We start from the raw sequence: 24954 nt of genomic DNA, 5'->3' as shown, positions 1-24954 counted from the left end.
GTAATTTGTCATGTCTGCTCTCTTGTTGCTGCATCCGTTCATATACATGGCTTTGGCATAACACATGTTCCAGATGTGGATTTAAGCATCTGATTCCTGTTGTTTTCCTTTATCTGACCGAGAAGGTGACGCCCATGCTTCCCTTTCCTCAACACATAAAATTAATTTGGTGGTTGAAGGACCTTTTTATGACTTTCAAAGGTCACCTCGTTGTTCCCTCTGCTGCTCATTCGATGCTCTGACTGGAAATTCATCTGTAAGATAGCATTAATCAGCTATAGAGGACCCATAAATTCACAATGCATCTGTTAATTGTGTTGTGTAAATGTGTGCACGTGCCTTCCTGCAGTCTGTGTTTGTGTGCATGACTCACCGGGTTTTTGGGCTGTCTCTATCATTTCCACCAGCCTCCTCTGGTGTTAACTTGTCAGCTTCAGACAGAGCAGCACCCCTCGCCTCACAGCATCAGCATCACTGAGGTCACAGTTTAAAGCTTCCTTAATTCCCCCGGATTGCATCAGAACATCAGTCAGCAAAGTCGCTCAGTCTCTGGAGGTTTCGAGGATCTGCCACATCTCTGTGCGCGTGCGCCTTTGTGCTTTGCAGTGGTGGTGCATTAATAAATAAAGGCAATGAATATAGTGGAAAAATAAGCTGTGGTTTAGCAGCTCAATCAGGGCTAGTTTATTCACAAGATGGTTGTTTTCTGTTGCAGTGATTTGAGGATATGGTACATGTGGACATGCAAAGCCTAACTGGCAGTTTATGCTTAGTGCTGTTACCCTTACGAATGGTCTGGCTTTACATGCATTTCAGTGTTAATGCAGGACCACAGATATTTCCAGAAAACTGAGGGAGAGAGTGTTGCATCAGTTAGAAAAGATGAGACATTCTGTGGAGGAAGAAAAAAACCTAAGCAATCGCTTTGTTTCCTGTTTCAACTTCTTCTTTTGTGTCATCAGAGTCAAGCACGCCTCAAGCATCACTATAAATGCTTTTGTGGCGGTTTTAAAGTCACAGTGCGTGCGGCCAGTGACTAGTGCGGCAAGCATAACGCAATACAGAACAGACATCAGTTATATAAGAAGTCAGGAAGAGCTTGAAAAGAGGCATCTGTAGTGGAGGTGGGTTGCAAAGCAGATTGCAGGGCAGCAGCAATTTAAAAAGGAAATAAAACTGCATGCTGCATGTAAGATTTGCTACATGTGGGGAGGTTTATCAGCTGAGCCCTCGATGCTGTCGGATAGGGTTGTCAAACATAAGGCCCGGGGCCCAGAATTGTCCCGGCAAAGACTCTAATCCAAACCACTAGATGGTACTGGAAAATGTGAATGAGCGCATAAAGTTTGGACTTCAAACTGTATTTTCATACATTTTACAAAATTTTTACTGATGGCTGAAGACCTACCTCATTGCTATTCATACTATACAGAAGTAATTAAGTAATAAATAAAAGTCATCTAAAGGTTTGTGTTTGTTTGTGTTTTTTTTTTTTTACACAGTATGTGCACAGTGAAAACATTGTTTTTAAAGCAGCATTTCTTTATCATTTAGAAAAACTGAGATTTATTGTTAAAATTGCACTTTTTGTATTAAAATGTCTCAGGAATTAAATACATAGTTAAAATTTAGACTGGAAGAAAGGAGAGTTTCTTTGGTTCGGCCAACTTAAGATCAAAGCGGGCTGTATATGTGGCCCACAATGTAAAATGAGTTTGACATCCTCACTGTAGGAGGTCAAATCACCACCTGTTTATATATCAGCCTCCTGTAGCCGTAATAACTTGTATTACACTGTTGTCTGTAGACCCAAAGTGGCTGTCCACCAACCTGGGGATCCTCACCTGCATCGAATGCTCTGGCATCCACCGAGAGATGGGAGTCCACATTTCCCGCATCCAGTCCATGGAGCTCGACAAGTTAGGAACCTCAGAACTCTTGGTGAGTCAGACGAACGGCCCTGTCGAGGGAACTGATCTTATTTTCGAGGCACACCCTTCACTGTTTTCACCTGAAATATGAGGAATCATGAAAGAGTATTGTGAAGACAGGATGGAGCCAATTTTAATCTTTAAAGCTGCAGGGATACATCATGTGTCTTTCTTTGGTTGCTGATGTTTCCCTTCTTTCTCCCACAGCTGGCCAAGAATGTAGGGAACAGTAGCTTCAATGAGATCATGGAGGGAAACCTCCCCTCCCCATCACCAAAGCCCACTCCCTCCAGTGACATGTAAGTTTTATATATAAACAAATCTTTATCTCTCAACTCAACTCTCTAACTTTTTTTTTTGACATTTTGTCCACAGGACAGTGAGGAAGGAGTTCATCAACGCCAAGTATGTGGACCACAAGTACGCGAGGAAGACGTGCACGTCTGCGGCAGCTAAAATGATCGAGTTGTTTGAGGCGGTTCAGTCCAGGGACCTGCTGGCACTTATTCAGGTCTATGCGGAGGGGGTGGAGCTTATGGAGCCGCTTCCAGAGGCAGGACCGGTGAGTCAAAGAGACATCTAAAGGTCTGATTTATCCAAAGTTAAAAACACGATAAGATAATTTTGTTTCAAACTTTTTTTTTTTATGGTGTCAAAATCAATGTCAGTAGAGGTGAATCAAAAAATAAACATTAGTGCTTTTAAAGACTGACAGTGTTAGATTTGTCCAACAGTTTTCTTAGTCTTATAGGCAGATAGAACTTGAGTAGGTTCCTCTGGGAAATTCTATAATAAGTCATGTTTTTTAAGAGAGATGTTTCCAATGTAGAAACTTTTTAGTTATTTGTTTAACTTGAAGGAAATCTCTCTTTTATTGTGTGTCCACAGTTTAGGAACTGTAGACTATCAAAGTTTGCAGAAACCTAAATTATAGGACTTTTTATAGGTCCTACAGGGCAGAAGAGAAACTTTTTATTGGCAAAAATGTACAGTGATTGGTCCAAGTCTGGATTGTTGTAGCTCTGGTGTACACAACGTACTGTTAAAGAAAAGGCTCTAAAAGTGGAACATAGCCCAGAAAATGGATCAACAATGAAGTCCAGGCTTTATTAACTATATGTTATGGAAGAAAAAAAAAGAAATACTCTTGGAGGCAAAACAGAATAATTTTCAGTCATATTTCCCTTCAACTTGCTGCCTAGGACATCTCCCCAAAGTGATGCAATGCGGAAAGAAATTGGAGAAGCGTAATCTTGCGATTATAAGAGAGTAAAACACCACATCTGCTTTGTAATAGCACTACACATAAAATTGCACGCCTAAAACAATTTGCTGAAGGTCATAAAATTGTGCCTTAAAAAGTGCATATTTACAGATGGGGACCATTTATGCCAATAAAGCAGAACATTATATCCAACTCTGACGACACCTCGGTGATCTGTAGCCAGCTACAGATCACACTGTCAGGTAACTCTAAGCCAAAATCAGCCACAGGGTTAAAAGTTTAAAAGGCCAGTAGAGGGTCATACAGCGAGCAGAAATCACAAATAATCAAGAAAAAAAACACATGAATGAACCCTGTATGGAAATGGGCAGTAATTAAACCATTAAATGGCTTGAGGAGCTCAAATGAATTCAAACATGAACACTTGAAGCCAGAGCTGTCCGCTTCTCCTGACAGGATTTAGAAGAAAATATGCAAAAACATGCCTGGAATCATAACACGTGCAGACTGCGACGCTCAGAAGCCGCCTGGTCAGTGCTCTGTGCGTGTTCCTGCAGTGGTTTCATCCTCATGTGTGGTTTCTTCCCAGCAACACCGCCGCTGCTGACACGTTCTTGCCAGCTGGTGAATTATTTGGCAGTTAGAAATGGGTGTAACAGTTGGAAAATTCTGAGTCATCCGGGTTAACTTCTCCAGCAGGTGGTGATAGCCAGCAAACCTCCACCACATTGCAGGGCATCATGTGTTTTGAGTCCACATATATTTAGATGGCGACATCTGTAGCGGCTCAGTTCATGCGTCTGTTTTTTATTTTGTGGTTCGGCTTGTTTTGTTTTTTTTTCCCCTCTCGCTTTTGTTCTCTTGCCTTTTTGCTGTTTTTAGGCAAAAATGAAAGTTGAATAACAAGCAGTGTCTGGTGAGGATACAGTACCGTGAACAACATGCGTGATAAGACTTAATCTGACGTAAATGGGTCAAGGTTTTATAACCCGAACACGGTCGTTCCCTAATGAAAAATTAAGTGCACAATGCTGCAGAGGAATAAAAGAGGATATCGTCTGGTGACGGAGAGTGGGGGGGTGGTGCTGCTGAACGCGCTGTGAAGTCTGACTCACCGATATCTGATCTGCTGCTGTCAGTGCATCCGAAGGGCTGCACTGTGACTTCCCACCCCCAACTCAAAACACAGACAGCGTGACAGCAGTGCGTGATTAAATCCGACCCCCTCTCAGATGCCAACAGATCCACTAAATTTAAGCGTTAGCTCCATATGTTTCGCCTTTACCTCCATCTTTAATGCTGAATCTAAAACACCACCACCTAGATCCAGCTTCAAGACAGATGAAATAAAAGCAAGAGACTCCCAGGAATGGACAAAAGCCGGCATCAGGCCTGCAGAAGTATTATTTTTAGGAGCCATTTTGTTTACTGCAGCTTGTTTAAATGCTGAAAGAGTCGCAGACAGAGAGAGAATACAGAATGGATGCTGCCCAAGATCGCCCCACTGAGTCTTTGCTGTGTTTGATGGCCCCCTGCAGGAAGCTGGAGAGACTGCACTGCATTACTCTGTACGGACTGCTGACCAGACCTCCCTGCACTTGGTGGACTTCCTCGTGCAGAACAGGTACATTTTGTTTTTTAAAGAGCTGCTAAACCTTTTAGAAAATGCAGCTGCGTGCATTCAGCTTGGCTCAGGAGGAGTGCAAAGAGCTGTTCAACTTTCATAAAAACACACGCGAGTACTTTGGAGTAAAATTGTGTATAAAACAGCACAGCTTGGTGTAAACACTCTGTATTAAATATGATCCGTCTGTCTGCTGCGAGTCACTTTCTGTGCTCTAGTCTAATAAAGCAGTGCAGAGGAAAAGCTTCACGCGGCACAGCTCAGCTCAGATTCCCACAAGGCAAACAGAAATGGGTCAAGCACTTGTTCTCTGCCTTAATTTATTCCTCTCCTTTCAATTGTTTACCCACCACTGCTCCAACTGCACACAGTCTCCACTGCTGAACTGAGACCCCCTCATTAATTAAACCCATGTCTAGGCCTTGTCTTTTAATATTTTTTTTGTTGCCTTCATGGGAATTGCAGAAGATCTAAAGATTGCTACTGCGCCATTAGCTGTAGTTTGTAGTTTTTCTTGAATGATTTAATGTCTCACCTCTACTCAAGACGTCTAATGTGCTGTTTCCAATCCTCTTCTTTCATGCTAAACCTCAAAATCCTGAGCAATAACATATTAACCTAAAGCTGCAGGACTGTGGAAAACACCCTCAGGCATGTGACCTCACTGCGCGAGTCTTGTTGTTTTTGTTTTTTTCCTAACTCAGCGGTAACCTGGATAAGCAGACGGAGTGGGGGAACACCGCCCTGCATTACTGCTGCATGTACGAAAAGCCAGAGTGCCTCAAGTTACTCCTGAGGGGCAAGCCTGCCACCGACATCAGTGAGTCACACGCCGAGCTTCGTCCTCCAGTTAATGTCATCACCTATCAGACTCCTAACTGTTGATTGTCCGTCCTCGCCCTTTCAGCCAATCAGAACGGAGAGACGGCGCTGGATGTTGCCAGGCGACTGAGGAACACTCAGTGTGAGGAGGCAGTAAGTATAGGACCGACCAGCTGGACATCTTAGTAGATCATTAAAGGCCCAGAAACATTACACAAACCCCCCGTCCTCCCCCCAAACATACACACAGCCACATAAAGGGTGTTCATCAGTTACCGGGCAGTTTAGTGAGAACACTAGATGGCAGTCAGAGGTCTCTCCAGCCGCGGGCGGTAGCAGCAGCAGAGTGGAAGTAATGGTTGATATATGTTTGTTATTAACAGTCATATGAGCAAAGAAGACAGAAAAACACTTTAAATGCTGTTTGGAATCTCTGAAAAATAAACACAGTTGGACAAATCTTTTTATTGTTACAGGAAAATGTGCCTATAACAACATTTTATTTACATATTAACTAGATTTGTACTTGAATTATATCTGTGATTAAGATTATTGGCTATTAGCTCGAGCACATATAGACGATCGAAGTTATTGCACTTTGTGTCACACATAAGTCCTTATGTCCTCAGATGTAATTAGTGGTAAGCCGAGGGGACTTCAGTCTATTTCACCCGCACCTTTCCCGACAGGTAGACAGTATAAAAGGGGAAATCATCCTCTGTACTGACATCAAATCATTAATTTAGAGCCAGATAGTGTGCAGCATGTGTGTATTTTACTAGTGCGTGCCCATGCTGCAGTGTTATTTGGTCTATTTGTGGATTTGGTAAGCTGATATTTTTAATCACACTGAGAAAAGTAAAAAAAAAAGTATGGAGTTATCTTGTTTATATGAATAAAGATAAATATTGGACTCGCTGTTTGATCATACACAACAAAGTGTATTTACCTCTTCGTATGATTAAGGGACCACAACCACTTATCATCCAGACACTGCCCACCGCCATATGAAGTATATAATGACAAACTGGCATGCAACACTTTGTCTGAATATGCACCCATGCAGTAGAAAGGGATTTCGTACGTTAGCTTTCTTTACAAATGTGCTTCCACATTTTCACAAGTCTGTAACATCCTGGAAAAAAGCTGATTTGAAATCTCATCTCCACACCTTCACAGCGCATTTTATAGTCAGCTGTTGAGTTGACATTAAACTTGTAAATACAGTGAACTTCACTTCATAGGTTGAGTATTGATAGTGTAAATGTCACAGTTTGCAGATATGAAAAATTATATTTTTCTCTAAATAAAATGTTTTGTTGTGAAATTAATCTGATGCGATGCTTTTATGAGGTGTTTCAGGTGCTTAAACATTACAAATGGGTCATTTTTGCCTGTTGCTAGGTGGTTGCTAGGCAAAATGATGACATCATGAGAACCTGCAGGGGCCTAAGATATATCTTTGTGCCAGTTTTAGTTGCTCCCAATCATGTAGCAGGAATTTACAAGCAAACAGATTTTCTGTGTTATGGTAGAATTTCAGGTCTGGTGCCTCAATAAAGAAGATAATTTTAATTCCAGTTATTTGTAAAAAATAAATGAAAGACTGAAAAATAAATAAAAATTAAATAAATAGAAACTATTATCTAAAAAAAATCATGTTGAACTGTTACTTTAGCTACGTTTTTTTTCCTCGGTTTGATAAATTTGTTTAGCAGTTGTGTTGCAGTTTCATATTTCTGTGCCTTATTTTATATTTAAACAAATTTCAATTATTTCTTATTGCGCTGCTTCTTCTTCCCATTCATAGTTTTTTGGGGGCTTTAATTAGCAGCCAGTTTTGATCCACCTTCTCTGTCTCGTAGCCGTAATGATCTGTTTGTATAGAGCTGCAGTTTGAGTTAACGGATTTGTTTGTGTGTGTCAGCTCGTGCAGGCCGCAGAGGGGAAGTTCAACCCGCACATCCACGTGGAGTACGAGTGGAGCCTCCGACTGGAGGAGATGGACGAGAGCGACGACGACCTCGACGATAAGGTCTGAGCACGACGCCGAATTTAACAAGGAATCTGGTTATGAGTGAGGCTGAAGGTCAGATATGACTGTTCAGGTTTCCTCTGCAGCCCACTGGCTGTCTGGCTTTGTGCTTTATTGTTGTTGTTGTCGCCTCCACATCACCAAAAAAAGAACTTCTCCATAGATTCATATATGTAGAGCACGGCTGTGAAGCTCATTTTAGTACATACGTGGGTCACATGCAGATAAATTTGACCTTAAATGAGCCAGACTGATGATAATCTATAAAGAAAACATTTTTTTAGGGTTAAGAAGTCCAAGTACGTTCTGAAAATGTCCACATTTCTGGATTTCAATATTTGGCCAACCTAAGGTCATTACACAGATATGTCATTCTAGTAAATCAGCATGGCTGGGTACCGTTCAGCCTAAGAAATTAATCTGTAAACTTTCCTAATATAAAAAAACTGCAATTTTCTGTTAATTCGAAGAAAATGTTCCATTTTTCCTGTTGAATAAAATATGAAATTGTCCACTGATTAATTTATGTTGAAAACCCACCTAAATTTGTGTTTTTTTGATGGTTTCTAGTATTTATCTTTGTGTAGTTTGAAAAAGCATTCACCGGTTCAGATCAGACTCTTTAATGACCCGGTTCTGGTCCCCGGGCCCTATGTTTGACACAAGGTTAATATAATTAGCTAAAACTAAACAAAAAACTACAAATAGATGTGGAAAAAACAGTTTAGCTAACTTAATAAAAATAAAAAGCAGAATTTTAGAAAAAAATAAAAGCTAAACGAAATGGTTTTGTGAAACCGGGAAAATAAAATTTTTATTATTTGTTATTTTTGTTAAAAAACTGTAATATAATTTGCCTGATGAGGTTTGATAGACGTGTTTGAGACTCTGGATGTCAACAAGATTTGAAAAGGTTCTGCGTTTTTGTTGTGCTGAACACAGAAACTCATTCAAACAAAACTAAAACTAATCATTTCCACGCAATAAAAACTACTTAGAAAATACGCTATTAGAATAAATCTGGTTTGACACCCTGATGTAGAGGCTGAAGTTAACGGTGGATGCAGATGCGTCTTCCCTTTAGAGTAGGTTAAATGCACCGTGGCGTAATGCGGCATGAGTCAGGAAAATGGTTTAATGTTGTAGAAAAAAAAAAAGATAACTGAAGATTTGTAAGACTATAAAAATGGAGAAATAAGGCGAGCTTAAGGAAATGAGACGGAGTGTAGTGATGCTGTGTCATTTGTAGGTCAGAACAAGCAGATGTCGGGCTTTCTTCGACAGGCTTTTACGCTTTAAGCAACAGCAGGTTAGATGTAAGCTGCAAACTACTCCAGAACCATACTCATCAAACTGCTCTACTAGGGCTGTTCGATATAACGATATATATCAGATGACGATATAAAAACATCTATCGTTTCATTTTACACTATCGTTTGTTTCGTGGTGTCGCAAAATAAACTGTTTATGGCAATATTTTTTCATGGTTTTGATGGTCACTGTAGTGGCTATATTAATTTCTTAAAGTTCTCTCTTTCTCTTATATTTAATATAACCACACTACGGACAGACAAGCGCCTGTTTTTATGCATTGTGGTTAGCAACAACGACGGTAACAGCGTCGCGTGTCCGCTTGCTTATGTTCCACATAAACCTTTCACAATAAAGCTCAAGATCCTGTTGAGACTTTTCAAAATAAACCGAATCACGTGAAAGAGCAGATTATTTACGGATGAGAAGTAAAAAAGAGCCGCCAGGTGTTAAAAAATAAACCTTAGACTCAAACGTTAGAACAGGCTTTTCCCCGCAGCACGCCTTGTAATAAATACTCAAAAAGAAAATGGCTGCCGTTACAACTTATGTCTAAAAATGTATAGTTTCATGCATCGGTTAAAACACTTGACTCCAGGTACATGACTCCCAGCTGGAAACACTTCCCACAAGACGAGCTGCCCGAGATTCACAGAATTTACAGAAAATGTTACATTTTTGTGATTTTATATCGTTATGGGACAATAGAATTCTTATATCGGGATATGAGATTTTGGTCATATCGCACAGCCCTATGCTCTACATAAAAGCTACGTTTGTGTCGGTGGTAAGCTGATATCAGCTCATAGTTCTGGCTGAGCAACATCATCTGTCAGGCTCTGCAAAGGATACCAAATGTTGTAGACTTGAGGCATTATTTTAACACTTCAGTTTGCAAGCCTGCATAGAAAAGTGACTGAAGTAGTTCATAGTGACTAAAAACCTTCTCAAAGCAACAGTTATTTGTCATCTCTGTCTTAAAAGCATTTCAAAATAAAGTGTAAAAGCTCCCTTGAACATCGCCAAGAATAATACTAGAGGTTCAGTATTACTGATGGCATGTATATTTTAGTCATCTTAAAGCACAAATGTGTAATTTTTTTTGTCGCAGCATCAGTTCTGTAGTGTTACAGAGGAATTTTGTGATTGGTAAGTGGTTAGCCAGTGAGTATATTCTGTATAATCCTCCTTTATGATTCTTAGAATTATTTACAGTTTACAAAAAACATATTTTAATAATTATGACCTGAAACTAGCAGGTGAGCTCATAAAATCATCATGGAAATGTTTGGAAACGAGCTGAGGGGCTTTTTACTAGGGGTGGGTTTTTATAATCGATTCATCGATTAAAATCGATTCTGGCTTGGATAACGTAAAATCGATTCATTAAAATCCTGAATCGATTTTTTTAATATAAATTTATTTTGCCCGAAATGCCAGAATCTCTGGTGACATCTCGCAAAATTTCAAGAACCACCAAACAGTTAAGACAGTAAATGAGAGCAGGAACACGGATTCTGCACATAGACTTAAACACACAGCGCGACCCACGGATCAGAATCAGTTAGATGTCGCCTTTCTCACGGTCGGGGCTGAAAGCCGACAGCTCGCTGATTCTGATCTGTCGGCGGGTCCGCGCTTTGTGTTCACGCCCTTTATGAGCTGATTCTAAAGCTGTTAGTTTGATCTCTCTCCAAACAATATTGACCGAACCAGCAGCAAAAGAAGATCCAAACGCTTCACATAAACATCGTCATGAATTCACTCTGACTTTTACTGTTTTGCTTCCACCACGATGCACAGCTCTCTCTCTCTCTCTCTCTCTCTCTCTCTCTCTCTCTCTCTCTGTACTTCAAGAACAGTTTCCCTTTCTTCATTATTCGCTTGCTTGTTACGCACCAGTCTACCGTTGTTTACAGCGCTGTCAGCCGCTGTTTTTTTCCCTTTTACATTCTTCCGAAAACAAAACCTCATTTCTGCTGTTCAATACTGAACAAATTTAAACTTTTTTAAATTATTCAAAATGCAAAACGCTTAACCGTGTCTCTAATAAAACCGCTGTAACGTCAGAGGTAATGTTCATATGTTGATTAATGGTTTTCTTTCGTTTTTGATGTACTGCAGAATATTTTTATAAAATCCCAGGCCAGGAAAATCACCTTCATGTTTTTCTGTGTTTTATCTTCAGCTACTTTGACACAAAGGCATCTGCTGTGACGCTTACACCTGTGATAAAGTCTTGCGTGTGTCAGCTTCCTTTTTATTGATACAAAAATATGTAAATGTACTGATCTGAATTATAATATTTCTGACTGTCAAAATTTCCCAGATTTAAATCGAATCGAATTAAATCGAATCATGGATCGAATCGATTCGGGACCTTGTGAATCGGAATTGAATCGATTCTAGAAATCAGTGACGATACCCAGCCCTACTTTTTACCAAAAATCTAGACGTCTGCTTGTAAACAGAGGAGTCTCCACCTGCTGGCCACTGTAAAGAATGCAGGTTTGGGGCATTTCTGCATTGGGTGAAAGCTGCATCGATCTTTTATCGTGTCTATGCTCAGGTTACAGTGACTGATGTCAGCTCGGTCTCATCTGTCATGTGTCCTTCTGCAGCCCAGTCCCATCAAGAAGGACCGCTCCCCGAGGCCTCAGAGCTTCTGCCACTCCTCCAGCCTCTCACCCCACGACAAGCTCTCCCTGCCGGGCTTCATCAGCCAGAGGGACAAGCAGCAGCGTCTCTCCTACAGCGCCTTTACTAACCAGATGTACAGCGCCTCCACCGACCTCAGCTCCTCCCCGGTGGCCGACGGGCCGCCGCTGCCACCCAGGAACCAGGGCAAAGGTCAGACCTAGCTGCTCCGAGCGGCTTTGAGCCTGCATCGGTTTTCCGACCGCATTTAGTTTTATCAGGCTCTAGCTCGAATAAATTCAGGAGGTCACATTCTGCTAATATCTCCTTTTGCAAATGTCAGCCTGTGATGCAAATGGTCTAAAGGTTGTATGCATGCTCTGCTGTGGCTGATAACTGTGGAGGAAAGATGGCCTGTGGAAATGACTTTATTATGTCTGTTAATGTTTGATTATTTGCAGTCAGGATAAGGTTTGTGGGAATGCTTTGTAAATGACTTTAATGGAAAGTTCCTTCTTTGTGCTGTCAGTCAGTTTCCACACCCTGCAGTGGTATGCAATTTGTCAGCACACAGATCAGAGGGCGGGAAGCGGGTGTCATTAAGATTGCTTACACTGTAAACGTTCAGGAAAACACGGCTGTAGCAGAGGGCAAGGTGGCAAAGGAGGATACACACTTACTTAATCGTTAGCCTGGGCAAAGTATCCACAGAGTATACTGTGGGCGTGCTGTCTCTGCAATATTGGAATTAAAAATAACACTCCTCCCCCTGTGGACCTGTACTAGCTTTCTCTGAAAACACTGCATAAGCTTAACTCTGCCAGCATCCATCTTAACAGTCATTTAATCCATCGCATAGCATTCAAATCTTATTTTTCCTAAAGCAAAGGGGTGTGAAATTTCACTTGTTTCCAGTTCAAATTAACCTCTTTCTGGTGACCCTTGGCTAAGCCTGCTTTCCACAGTAGCACAACAAGCACCCAGTGTGTAAAAAGGAGAGAAATTATTACATAAAAATGTGAGACATTGAATCAAAATGTGAATATTTTTTAATACTATGGACACTAAATTTCACACAGAAGTAGATTACAGTATTAATCTACTTCTGTGTTTGCTTCTCCAGCCAACACATCTTAACAGGAATTATGCAAATTTTCAGGCCCCTGAACTCATTAGTTTCCTTAAAAATGAAATGAATTAAAGGAAAAGGGAGTTTTATCTTCTAGCATCAGTTTTAAAGGGCAATTTTAAAACCCCGTCATCTGGAAAACTACTTGAACTAAGACCTTAATTTTATTTATTTTTATTTTTTTTAGATATCTCTACGGTGGCTCAAAAAAAAAAGCTCACGTTAACACAGAGTGATGGATGAATTCCCTAAAATGTTTGGACGTCTGATCTCTGACAGCAGAGATGGAAACTAGAGTTCTCTCTCATTTTCACAATATGACTTTTTGAAGTACTCAAAAGTCATTCACCCACACAGCTCAGTTAGAGGATGTGATGTAACGCCTCTCTCCCGTACAGCAGCCACAGTCTTTGGCTGTTATACATAACTATGAGCATATCACAGAAGTTCAAGCAGTGCTTGTTATTGGTTTAGTAGCTGGGGATAGTAGCTAATAGCTAATGCAGCTTTATATTAGGTATGTTTGCTCCCTTTGCTTGAGAGTACAGATGAGCGTACTAAGCTATACAAACACAATTTTTCCATTCATATTAATTTTAGCATTTTTTTTCTCACATTTTTATCTTTGGAAAAGCAATGACAAATGCTCGTAGGTACCAAGTATCTTCCTCTCTTCCTCTTCCCCTCTGCGATCTGATATTTCTGTCAGTGTTGTCCCCAAAACATCATAATCAGAACTGACCGGTCGTGCTTTTGTAATGTCAGAGCTTTACGCCTGAGAAAAGTTCCTGCGCATGGTGAAATGTTGTTTTTGAAACCATAATCTTTGCTTAAACCCGGCTGAACTTTGTCCATTATGTCTAACGAACAGAAGATTAATAATTCCACATTTACTTTTGGTTTCCTGTTGGTCACAAATCCCAGTGTCACGGGTGAAAGTCCAGCATAACCTTATCTATAATTAGCCTTTATCGCTTCAGCCACGTTGTAGTGTTTTTATCCTTGATCGTCACAATATGATTGGTCAGTCGGTCCAGTGTTTATGATGCTTAAGGGACAACGCCTGCGGCTGTGTCAGAGACATCTTCTCATGTGAACTGTGCTTTGATCTTTTTAGTTCCTGTCCTCCTAAATGTCCCTGAAGAATGAGCATTAATATTTCTCACAGGTTCAGCTACCCGTAAATAACCAAAACGGCACTGGAAACAAGTCATTTTATGCAAAAATAAGATTAAGAGGGAAAACATCATAGATGCATTGAGAATATCACGCTAACCCTTCATTGGCGGCGCTCTCTCTTTCTCCCTCTCTCTCAGTGGGTGCTGAAGAGCTGGCTCCCCGGGGGGCGGCTTCACACCGTTTCTCCTCTTCTTTTTTTTTTTTCTTCTTTTTTTTGCTTTGCTTGCCACTGATAAGATTTCATCTTGTTATTTTACAGCGTGTGGGAGCAGCTCTTTTATAAGACTGACATACTGTAGATTCTCTCCCACACTCCTCATCTCGCTCTGTTTTCTTTCTCTTTTTTGTTTCTCTATTCTTTCAGCTCCACACTTGGCATTCCTTGGCTCTCATTCGCACTACGCCACACTGGCTGGCACTCGACCATACATCAGTGAATATCCTGGTTTTATGTTCTCCCTCCTTACTCGGCTGTGTGCCCCACATACAGTTGTCCCTCAGTTGTTTCTTCCTTTTACAGCTCACTTTTACGGGGTGGTGGCATTTATTTAAGTGAATAACGGCACCACATAGGCAAGCTTTTAATTATTTATTGCCTATGTGATTTTTTTTAAATTCTATTTTCCCACCATCCATGGGCTGTAAACTCCTAACCACAGCTGATTCCTCTCTGGCTGAGCTCTCTATTAGCTGCTTTCACCCTACTCTTCTCTGTACTGGTGACCAGTGACTGCTTTGGAGTCCCAGTAGATAAAGGCAGGCGTATTTAAAAAATAAAAGTCCCCGTCCAGACACTCCTGTGTGTATTTATATGTTCAAACAATATTGTTTTACTTGCATTAACTTGTCTCCTCCTCATTATCCTCTCCTTTATCTCCTTTACCTGTTATTTTTTTTATTTGTTTATCTTTTTGGTGGGCTTCATCACCTCATGTGTCTTATGTATCGCTCCTCCAGCTCCTCCCCCATCCGGCCCTCCCTCTTCACTCACACCAGGAGGCAGCTCCACCCTGTCCAAGAAGAGACCGCCGCCCCCCCCTCCTGGACACAAACGCACCCTGTCCGACCCACCCAGCCCACTCTCTCACAGTCCACACAGTAAAGGGGGCATAACCGGGGGTGAGATGCAAGCACACGTTCTGTAACAGTAGGGCTGGTTTCACTCAGGCGTGTGGTTCCAGTCTGAAGATAGAAGATCACGATTCTCCAGAGAAGTTTTGTTCATTTTTTAAGTTAATTTCACTTAGGAGAGGGAAAAACCGAATGTTAACTCTGCGTCCACTTCTAGGTTTTTCCAGAGCGTTTTAAGTTCATACGCTCTTACCCAGAGATTCATAGGTCATGTATCCCACCGGAGGTAGACTCCATTGAATAATTACCACCTTAAAATGTGTTTTTAAAGCTAATAAGTGGACATAGTTTAGATTTTTTTTTTATTTTAGCTGATTTTTTTTAGTATTTTGACTTTTGTTTATTAAGTTCCACAAACTGTTTCTTCCATTTTTGTCTCTTATGCAGTCTGAAGAGTCATAAACAGTCCCTCTACACATCCTATACATTTGTGTAGAGCTGCATTTGTCAAGTAATTTGTAGTTAATATCTACTGGATGTCCAGTCCAATCCAACTTTATTTAGTAAGCACTTTTAAAAAAACAACATAGTGCTTTCAATTTAAAAGACACCAATAGAATATAAAACACTTGTTTGTTTGTTTTTGTTCTTTTTAAAAAGGAAAGTAAAAACCAGTAAAACATGAAAATAACAGAAATAAAATAATTCAAGTAAGTTTTATTTTATAGCTCTAAATCACAACAGCAGTGACGTCAAGGCTCTTTATAGTATAAATATTATAGCAAAGACCCCAACAACTCCATAATCCGATGACCCCCTTTAAGCAAACACTTGGCGACAGTGGGGAGGAAAAACTCCCTTTTAACAGGAAGAAACCTCCAGCAGAAACAGCCTCAGAGAGGCCATCTGCCCCAACAGGCTGGGGGAGATGGGAGAACCAAATGTTTTGTCGCTGAAAGCATTAATCCACAAAAACTTAGCATTACAGCGTAGCAACGATGCTTCAACCACTTAGACTGTTTAGACTCGATGTCTCCAGCTGTTCGAGTCCACATCAAAGTATAATCGTGTCTTTAGCCTCTGGCGGGAAGTTTTTCAGTTTTCTGGTTTAGCCAGATGTTACCCGGGTCGAGCTGTTGTTTACAGTAGCAGCTAAATTTTAAAAAGCTAACAAAAGACAGATTTTGGTAGAGTTTAATCGATGATTCTGAAATTGTATTCCAGCAAATATGTTCAACCAAAGATCGCTAGATCCTGATTGGCCAACAGCATTTGGACTACAAATTGACTACAAATGGTACCAAAAATCTGTTCCTTTATCTACAGTCTGTATGTTTAAATATATACAGAGAACTTCCATATGGTTGCATTATGAACCATCTAATTCACAACTTTGTGAAATAAATCCTCAAATCACCATTCAGAATAGCTTTAAAGTGCATATTGAGACAAATATGCTTATACAACTGTGGATTTGATTTAAAAAACAATCACATTTTACATGTGGTCATATCTTTAGGGAAATTTTTACTGTTATTGGGGCTACGTTCCCATGTCTCTCACACACGCACACTCTAAACCCAACCACTAATAAAAAGATGGTATTTAGTTGCACAACAACCCCTGTTTCCAAATAACGAGGGGCTCATGGAAAGCTCAGCCAGATGACGCCTCCCTCATTGTTTTTTTTGTTGTTTTTAACCATCACAGCATGTTGATTTATTTCCATATTTATATTAAATTAATCTCTTGGCCAGCGCTCCAATATGGTGTTAAATAATCTCGTATTGCCATCATCGATGTTAATTTTTAGGAAGCGACTCCACCCCTCCTCCGGTGACTAAGATGTCTCCTGTTTCCAACAAGTTTGAAGGCATTCCTCAACAGCAAAGGTATCAGACAGAAACTGTGTGGATGTTGAAGCCTCTTCTTTGTGAAATAGTTTTGTTTTTGTTTTTTTCAAATATAGTTATTTCACTTTTTTTTTTCTAGCTCTACTTCAAGCAACACAAAGTCTACACTTGGTCCAAGGGTTCTTCCCAAACTACCTCAGAAAGGTACAGACGTTTGGATATTTTGTGTTTTTAGTGCAAGGAGTTGAATTAAAAAGGTATTAATGAGCCACTATGCGGTTACCTCTCCAGTGGCATTGCGTAAGATTGACACCATACACCATCCGTCTGTGGATAAAGCCTAGCCTTCCTCCAGAGGTCTTCCAGAAGTCTCCGCCGCCAGCTGAAACCCCGCAGAAGGTTCCTCTGGTGGAGAGGCCTCAGCCAGGAGACCTTCCCCCAAAACCGCAGGTGTCGGAACTCCCCCCTAAACCTGGAGACCTTCCTCCGAAGCCGCAGCTCTCCGACCTCCCTCCCAAACCTCAGCTGGGTGACCTACCACCTAAACCCCAGCTCAAAGACCTCCCTCCCAAGCCTCATCTTGCAGACATCCCCCCAAAACCTGGGTCAGTCGAGTCTGCTCCCAGACCGCTCCACGGAGAGCCAACGCCAAGGCCTCAAATACAGCCTCCACCTCCGCCTCAAACTCATCCTCAACCACAACCTCAACCGCACCCACAGCCTCAAGACTCGCCGTCACCTAATCAGCAGGCAAATATAGGGACCCCATCTCAACAGTCTGCTGAAGACACCAACGGGACCCCTGCAGGCACCCAAGAGACACCTGTGCCCCTCCCAAGGAAGATCACAACGGTATTGACTCGCATATTATTTCTAAGGGTTCCTTTTTAAAAAAGAAATAACAGTGTAAACATACACATTTTTACGTCTTTGTATATCTTATATAATATTTCAGCTATCGCATATATAGATGTTAATCATTGCAAAAGTCCCTCCAGCATAGACTTTCTTAATGCAAACAATGTTAACAAACAATGTTAACATTAACACACTACAAACTCCTGCATTCCTAAATGCCTGCCACTTCACAGTATATCAGGTAAACTTGCCATTGTTTTTGTCACCGTATAATCCAGACTGGACCTTATGTCTTTTTTTTCAAATTGAAAAGTACAAAAGTTACAAACCTACCTTAAGATCCTGGATGTTTTGTCCTCTGTGTCTGAGATAATTTGTAGTTTTAGAGTATAAATGGGTTGAATTCGTTCCCAGTGGAGACTCTCATTGACTCTGCCTCTGAGTGAAGCTGCTTTTATTTAATAAACTCATGAAAACACTCCTACAGATCTTTTTATCTGTTGGTAAAACCCCAGAATATACATTTGCTCTGTCACTTCCTCTTTTTTGGTGCGAAACTTGTTGATAAACAGCATATTTGAGGTTAGGCGTGTAGGCGTTTGATACAATGTGCCAGATATGGCATGGACTTAATTTACAACGCCTGCATTTACATATGCAAAGATAACTATTAGAGTTTGCATGAACATGAGATAAAATGTACAGCTGTGGTGTATTTTCCACTAAATCAGCTGGATTGCACTTTACAAGTATGCACTATGCCAGTACATGACTATCGGATATAAAAGAAGCACCACTTGACACCTATGCAACATGTCTTTGTAAACTGTTCCTGTCTTCAAAGGTTTGTTCAGATCTCACCAGATGCTCGGGGGACATTTCAGTCTTATAACAAAAACATGGTTACTCTTAAAAAAATATCTGTTTTATTGTGTTAAATGTGTCTGGACACATTGTGTTATACTAAATTTAAGTACATCTCCATTATTATTAATAAATGGAGTAAATCATGCAGGCTAGTTAATTAACACGCCTCACTACTACTCGTCATATTCCAGAGACACCATCCCAATATGTGGAGAGCGATCACCTTGGGTCAGCACTGTCCCCGACACCATTAAAGTTATTAAAGTAAATTTAAATATAGCATCCCAGATACGAACTTCGCAGACAGACTTTTTATTTCATCATCACTCCCCACTTTTTCGGTGTAACATATTTGTGGGGAGTGATGATGTCGAAGCCTAGATGGCAAACTCTAAATGCGTAATGGTGCTGTTATGAATCGCACAAAGCCAGAGTGGTCGGACTGAACTGGTTTTGCTGTTTGTTTCTGTCCAGGGGAAGAACAAAGCCCGGCGGGTGAAGACGATCTACGACTGCCAGGCTGACAATGATGACGAACTGACATTTGTTGAAGGAGAGGTGATTATAGTAACAGGGGAAGAGGACCAGGAGTGGTGGGTGAGTGTGGCCTAAGCGTATCTTGTACCTTTTGAACGTCTCGCAGTTTAAACTAATAGAAAAAAACAAAATCGCACAATATTCCTTTGCTTTGCCTCCAGATCGGGCACATTGAAGGAGATCCGGAAAGAAAAGGAGTATTCCCCATGTCTTTTGTGCACATCCTGAGTGACTGACAGCCAGAAAGACTTGCACTACACCTCTGTCCCTAAATTGGGAGGTCCTGTAAATAGCTCTCATAATACCTCTTGTCACAAGACAAGTGTCCTAAAGAAGAAAAAAAACAACAACACACCAAGAAGAAACCCCACGAAGGCTCATCTAGCCATGGATGCCTCATCCATGCTGTACAAAGAATGTGTGTATTCTTCCTCTACCAGTATTATCTTAACCCTATAGCACGGCTGTGACGAAGCCACTCTCAAAACCCTAGCACTTACCTTAAAGTCTATGTTTATGCTGTTACTGTGTATATATGTATGTAAATATATATATTTGTGTGTGAGTGTACATACATGTTTTATTGTACAAAACATGTACCATTGCTCTCTGCCTGTCAGATTAAGCATCAGGGTGGTAGAGTTTGAATTTTATCTGTATTGATTTTACCGGCCCTCAAATAACTATCTGCTCATATTTCTGGGAAAAGGACAAATATGAAATGGAATGTGAAATAGGTCATGTCATTGTTTGTCTTGCATCCCTGTTTACCACCACAATTGACTGAAGAGGCAGGAAGTCTCCCACTGACTCTTCCCAAGATGGAAGAAAGAGGGGAAAAAAAAAAGTCATTTAATGTACTCTTTGTTCTTGCTTGCTTTGTGTGTACTCGTATTATGGTTGTTTTACAGTATAGAAACCTGCTGCTACTGTGTGGTGGAATATCAACGCCTGTGGTTCACTGTAGGTCACTAATTTACTCCTTGTTACACTGTTCACTGTATGTATGCTCTGTGTGTGAACTCAACGCCATCTCCACAGTCCTTTGACCTTTTTTCTGTGCATGGTGTAACAATGACTGGAAATGAGTGGAGTGCTGCGTTCGACGACGCTCACCTCAGGGTTTGAAGAGCCACTATTAATATAAAGCAGGACTGCGCAAAATGTATCCTGTTGTTAAAAGCCACTATTAATGACAAGTACGGGAAACTCCAGAGGACATCTTAGCAATAACTTGATTTTTCTGACAGGCTAGAAGTCTCACAACAACCTGTGTTCACAGTTCAGTGTCTTGTAAAACCTCATGAGCTTGAATTTTTTTCTTTTTAGTTTGAGTCATGTGATATCATTCTGTTACTGGATTCAGTTGTAGGCAGTATAAAAGACGGACGGAGATGGCTGCCGGTTTTGGACTCTGTATTTTTGAAGCTTCGGCGCTGTTTTAGTCAGTGCCATGTTGGCTTTTCAAAGCCAGAAGTTACCTTATATGGCACACTGCGTTCATAAACAGTATGGGTGTGCTGAGTAACACACTAACGATAATAATACTAGAATTTAACTCGGCAAAATTGAAGGAGAAGCTTCTTGGATGGTCTCTACCACACAGCAAACTGTGATATTAGTTGAGATCTATTAAAAATGCTCTGGAAGGCACCAACGGCACAAAGTGGACAAGGCCTAGCAGACAACAATTAGGATGCCTTTCAATCTATGTGGTCACACCCCTTACTTATATACCTAGATGGATGAGTTTTAAAAATAAGTTATGAAGGGGGGGGAAAGAAACTACCCCTGAGACCAAAAATGTTTTGTTTTTTTTTCTACCAGGCTGTAAACATGCTTCTTAATGCTGTCAAGTTATTTTAACATGGGAGTCTACTCCCTTCTGGAGCCAGCCTCAAGTGGCCACCAGAGGAACTGCAGTTTCCCTGCTGGCTTCGTTTCAGCTCCAGCAGTTGCCCCTTGGATTTAGTACATTTCCAGGTTTACCTGTGAACCAGAGATGTCTTTTTAGACGAGGTGGACTTTAGAGAGCCGATGTATTTTCACCTGGTCCACACCAACCTGCAGTTCTTCCCATGTTAAGGAACAAACCCATCAACCCATTGTATCATTAAAAGTGCTGTATTTAAACCTTAAGCCTGGTCTTTTATTTGGTCGCCATGTAGTTTTGAGGTCTTTACTGCTTTAAGCCAAGCATTTATGTCTAAAGTTGCTGTTGATGTTAAGCTGGAGAAATATTTGGGATTTCTCTGGAGTTTTAGTTTTGGGGTTACTCAGATAAAAATTGGTGACTTGTGTAAACGCCATCTATCGTTTCTATATTAAACTTTCACTGCTAATGTTAAATTTACATAAATATGCTGTTGCTTAGAAGCTGGTGTTTTACTAGCATAGCATTGAACTGATTTGAGTTCTCAAAGTGTATTTCAACATGCAGTATAAAGCACGGTTGCAATACAGTGGTGTATATTCGATTCAGGCTTGAACTACTTATGAGGTTTTCTGTTCAAAATGCACACCAAACCAAAAACATTACAAGTAGCCTTAAATCTAGAGTAGAGGCTCAAGTTGTAGGGAGAGAAACTGAAAACTTTACACCCCCATTTAGCACATTTAAGTTTCACACTAGCATTCTTTTGCCAAAGCAAGACACAAACTACCAGTACAGGACGCTAAAGTGACTCCATGTGCCACTCAAAACATTAAAAGTTTAGATTTCAGATGCCGGCTGTTGTAAATGAACTTAAAAATCCAGACCATACTCATTAGAACCAATAAACTCTGCATTTGGTGCTTTACAATTTAAAAAGCATGACTTTATTACAAACTGGAGATGTTGTGCACCATGAGATGCTGAGGCTTCTTCTCATTCAGCTTTAATATTTAAGACTATCCCTGAGGAGAGTTTAGTTGAAGTTCTTTCAGATGTACATTAAGATGCCGTTGACGGTTCAACAGTAAAGACACTTAAACCAGTTCTTCTCCACACCATTTTATTTTGAGACATTCAATTTTAAACCAAAAAACCAACCAAACTCTACTTCTGGGTTTATCAACACAGGAATACTATACACTTTAAAGACAACATAAGCTTTTTGTGTCATAACACAAATACATTTCATCAAATAAAACTCTTCCCATGAAGCAGCATTACCAGACCTCTGGTAAACCAAAAACTTATTTACAAACTTGAGCTTTGTGAAGTTTTGAGCCGTGGTTCTTTTCCACTGACTTGATGACTCCTACAGCGACCGTCTGCTTCAGGTCTCTCGCCGCGAAGCGACCTGTGAAGAAGAGCCAGTCAAACGAGGGCACAACCAGGAGGATTCATACGTGCAGAGTTGTGTGCATGAAGAGATCTGTGCTTACCTAAAGGAGGGTATGTGAAGAAGCTCTCCACACACATGGGCTTGATGGGGACCAGTTTGACTGTGGCTGCATCTCCAGACATGAGGATCTGCGGGTAGTCCTCCAGCTTCTTGCCCGTGCGGCGGTCGAGCTTCTCCTTCAGCTCAGCGAAACGGCAGGTGACGTGGGCTGTGTGGCAGTCCAGAACTGGGGAGTAGCCTGCTTTGATCTTCCCTGGATGGTTCAGGATTATCACCTAAGACAAAAGCAAGGTTTAGTGGAAACAAACCAAAAAAAGTGAGGCAATTTCTTCCTGCAGTGAACCAACCTGAGCGTCAAAGCTTTTAACATCTGAAGGAGGATCCTGCTGAGCGTTCCCAGCCACGTCCCCACGCCGCAGGTTCTTCACGGACACGTTCTTGATGTTAAAGCCAACATTGTGGCCGGGCAGAGCCGTCTCCAGCCCCTGGTGGTGCATCTCAATAGACTTTACCTCTGCAGTGAGCTTGGCAGGGGAGAACGTCAGCATCATGCCAGGCTTCAGGACACCAGTTTCAATTTTACCCACTGGCACTGTCCCAACTCCTGGAGGAGTAAGAAACACTTCAATTTCAGCATGTTTACAGACATTTTCTACTCCAAAAACAATACTGTACTTCCTCTACTGCATTTTTCATAAATCATAAATGAAGCTGTAATTGAGCTCAGACCAAGAAATCAAGAAAATGGGATCAAAAGCAGCGATTGACATCACCTCCAATTTTGTAGACATCCTGCAGAGGTAATCGTAGTGGCTTGTTGACTGTGCGCACAGGTGGCTGAATTGAGTCCAGGACTTCAAGCAGCGTCCTCCCACTTTTATTCCCTTCCCTTCGTCTCACCTTCCAGCCTTGAAACCACGGCATCTGTGCAGACGTCACTTTTACAGCATTGCAAGCCAACTTCTGGGGTTTTAAAGGGGGGGAAAAAAAGCCTGAAAACATCATTACCCTTTGAGATGCGGTGATCATGTTCTCCCCAGTCCAGCCTGAAACTGGAACGAAGGGCACAGCCGTGGTGTCGTAGCCAATCTTCCTGAGGAAGCCGCTCACCCCTCGCATCACTTCCTCGAAGCGGCTCTGGCTGTAAGGTGGCTCGGTCAGGTCCATCTTGTTCACACAGACTATGATTTGCTTCACACCTAGAGTATAAGCCAGCAAGGCATGTTCTCTGGTCTGACCACTCCGAGACACGCCGGCCTCATACTCTCCTTTGGCTGCAGAGACCACCAGGAGGGCAACGTCAGCCTGAAATGATATGAGCTTTAGGAAAAGGCAGCATTCATAGCAACAGATATTCAAGCACGCGTGTACTTCCTACCTGTGACGTCCCAGTTATCATGTTTTTGATGAAGTCACGGTGGCCTGGAGCATCAATTACAGTCATGGTGTATTTCTGAGTGTTGAACTTCAGCAGCGTGATATCGATGGTGATTCCTCGCTCCCGCTCAGCTTTCAGCTTGTCCAGCACCCAGGCAAATTTAAAGGAGCTCTTCCCCATCTGGAAGTCAAGCAGAATGAGTTTAACACTTGAAAAGTTGGAAGTTTTGCAGAAATAGTTTTTTGTTTTTACTCACTTCATTCGCAGCCTTCTCAAATTTCTCCAGCCTCCTTTGATCAATTCCTCCACACTTGTAGACCAGGTGTCCGGTGGTGGTGGATTTCCCACTGTCAACGTGGCCGATAATCACCACGTTAACATGAGTCTTCTCTTTTCCCATGGTTGGAGATGGCGTTGCAAAACTTAATCAAGAGCGCTGCAGAGCTTCAGAAACTGTTGTTTTCTAGCAAATGGATCTGGCCATCCTCTTTGGAGAGCCTTTATAGCCCCCAGAGGATGCATAACTGAAGACAGGTGTGCTGCTTAATCAAGCTTAATTGGGATCAGTCACACTTTGATGACAAATAAATGCTGCTTAAAGGCAAAGTGGCTTTGAAGCTTGAAGTTTAAAGAATATATTGATCTGCTTTGTGACTGTAATCTGTATTTTTGTTTAAAGTCCCAATGTTTCAGCGCAATCTTTTGATCAGTGTGCAGAAACAGACCGTTACACTCGCTTCTCTCTTAGGGCCTCATCATGGATCCTCTGATGAGCTCAAATTACAGCCAGGTGAGTCTTTCTCTGGAGCTGGAGCGCTCTCAACACCTGTCTCACTCTTACTGAAGAGTGAACCGAACAGATAACGGGCACGTTTAGTATCTGTGTCAAAAATATAATGACAAAACAGATCAAATCCATCATACTGAGAGTCTGCTGGTTTGTAATGTAGTGGGAAAAGCACAGCTGATGTTTTGAATGTATTGAGCTTAATCACAATGAGGGATATTTTACAATTTACAGTCAATTTACAGATGGTACTCTAATTATAAATCAGAAAATATTTTTGTTAATATGTGCATTTTGTTTTAATTTTCAAGACCCGAGTTCATCATCAATCATCAATCAACCAGATTCAATTTCCATAAAAAACATTTTATGGTCCAA

At 41.2% G+C, this 24954-nt stretch overlaps 2 protein-coding genes across 2 annotated transcripts in view; one reads left to right on the top strand and one right to left on the bottom strand.

Annotated features, from left to right (window-relative positions):
- Positions 1-21218, top strand: part of asap1b (ArfGAP with SH3 domain, ankyrin repeat and PH domain 1b) — an 80958-nt gene extending 59740 nt beyond the window's left edge. The window contains 15 exon segments of the mRNA XM_040044236.1: positions 1808-1941; positions 2139-2230; positions 2307-2493; positions 4695-4780; positions 5485-5600; positions 5688-5755; positions 7530-7637; positions 11570-11798; positions 14851-15012; positions 16778-16856; positions 16957-17021; positions 17109-17158; positions 17160-17669; positions 19017-19139; positions 19241-21218. Of these exon segments, the coding sequence (XP_039900170.1) occupies positions 1808-1941; positions 2139-2230; positions 2307-2493; positions 4695-4780; positions 5485-5600; positions 5688-5755; positions 7530-7637; positions 11570-11798; positions 14851-15012; positions 16778-16856; positions 16957-17021; positions 17109-17158; positions 17160-17669; positions 19017-19139; positions 19241-19315 (2084 nt within the window). The 3' untranslated portion in view covers positions 19316-21218.
- An 865-nt stretch (positions 21219-22083) lies between these two features.
- si:dkey-37o8.1 (uncharacterized protein LOC407641 homolog) lies at positions 22084-24752 on the bottom strand. The gene is made up of 7 exons (XM_040044237.1): positions 24046-24752; positions 23790-23969; positions 23420-23716; positions 23185-23335; positions 22759-23015; positions 22452-22686; positions 22084-22366 (listed from the first exon to the last, which is right to left on the bottom strand). Exons 1-7 carry the CDS (start codon positions 24187-24189, stop codon positions 22260-22262), a joined length of 1371 nt encoding a protein of 456 aa, XP_039900171.1. The 5' UTR covers positions 24190-24752; the 3' UTR covers positions 22084-22259.
- Between the last annotated feature and the right edge of the window lie 202 nt (positions 24753-24954).

The sequence above is a fragment of the Simochromis diagramma genome, unplaced genomic scaffold (genome assembly GCF_900408965.1).
Source record: "Simochromis diagramma unplaced genomic scaffold, fSimDia1.1 OVJJ01000602.1, whole genome shotgun sequence".
Lineage (NCBI taxonomy): Eukaryota > Metazoa > Chordata > Actinopteri > Cichliformes > Cichlidae > Simochromis > Simochromis diagramma.
Note: the sequence above shows the minus strand (reverse complement) of the source record. Positions and strands in the feature narration are given on the sequence as shown.

Bases quoted from the DNA above. Each gene is read 5' to 3' on its own strand.
- si:dkey-37o8.1 (XM_040044237.1), bottom strand. From the start codon at position 24,189: ATGGGAAAAGAGAAGACTCATGTTAACGTGGTGATTATCGGCCACGTT. The intron at 23,970-24,045 runs GTGAGTAAAAAC...CTTGACTTCCAG, and splicing joins TTGAGAAGGCTGCGAATGAA to ATGGGGAAGAGCTCCTTTAA. The intron at 23,336-23,419 runs GTAATGATGTTT...ACGTCTGCACAG, and splicing joins TGATCACCGCATCTCAAAGG to ATGCCGTGGTTTCAAGGCTG.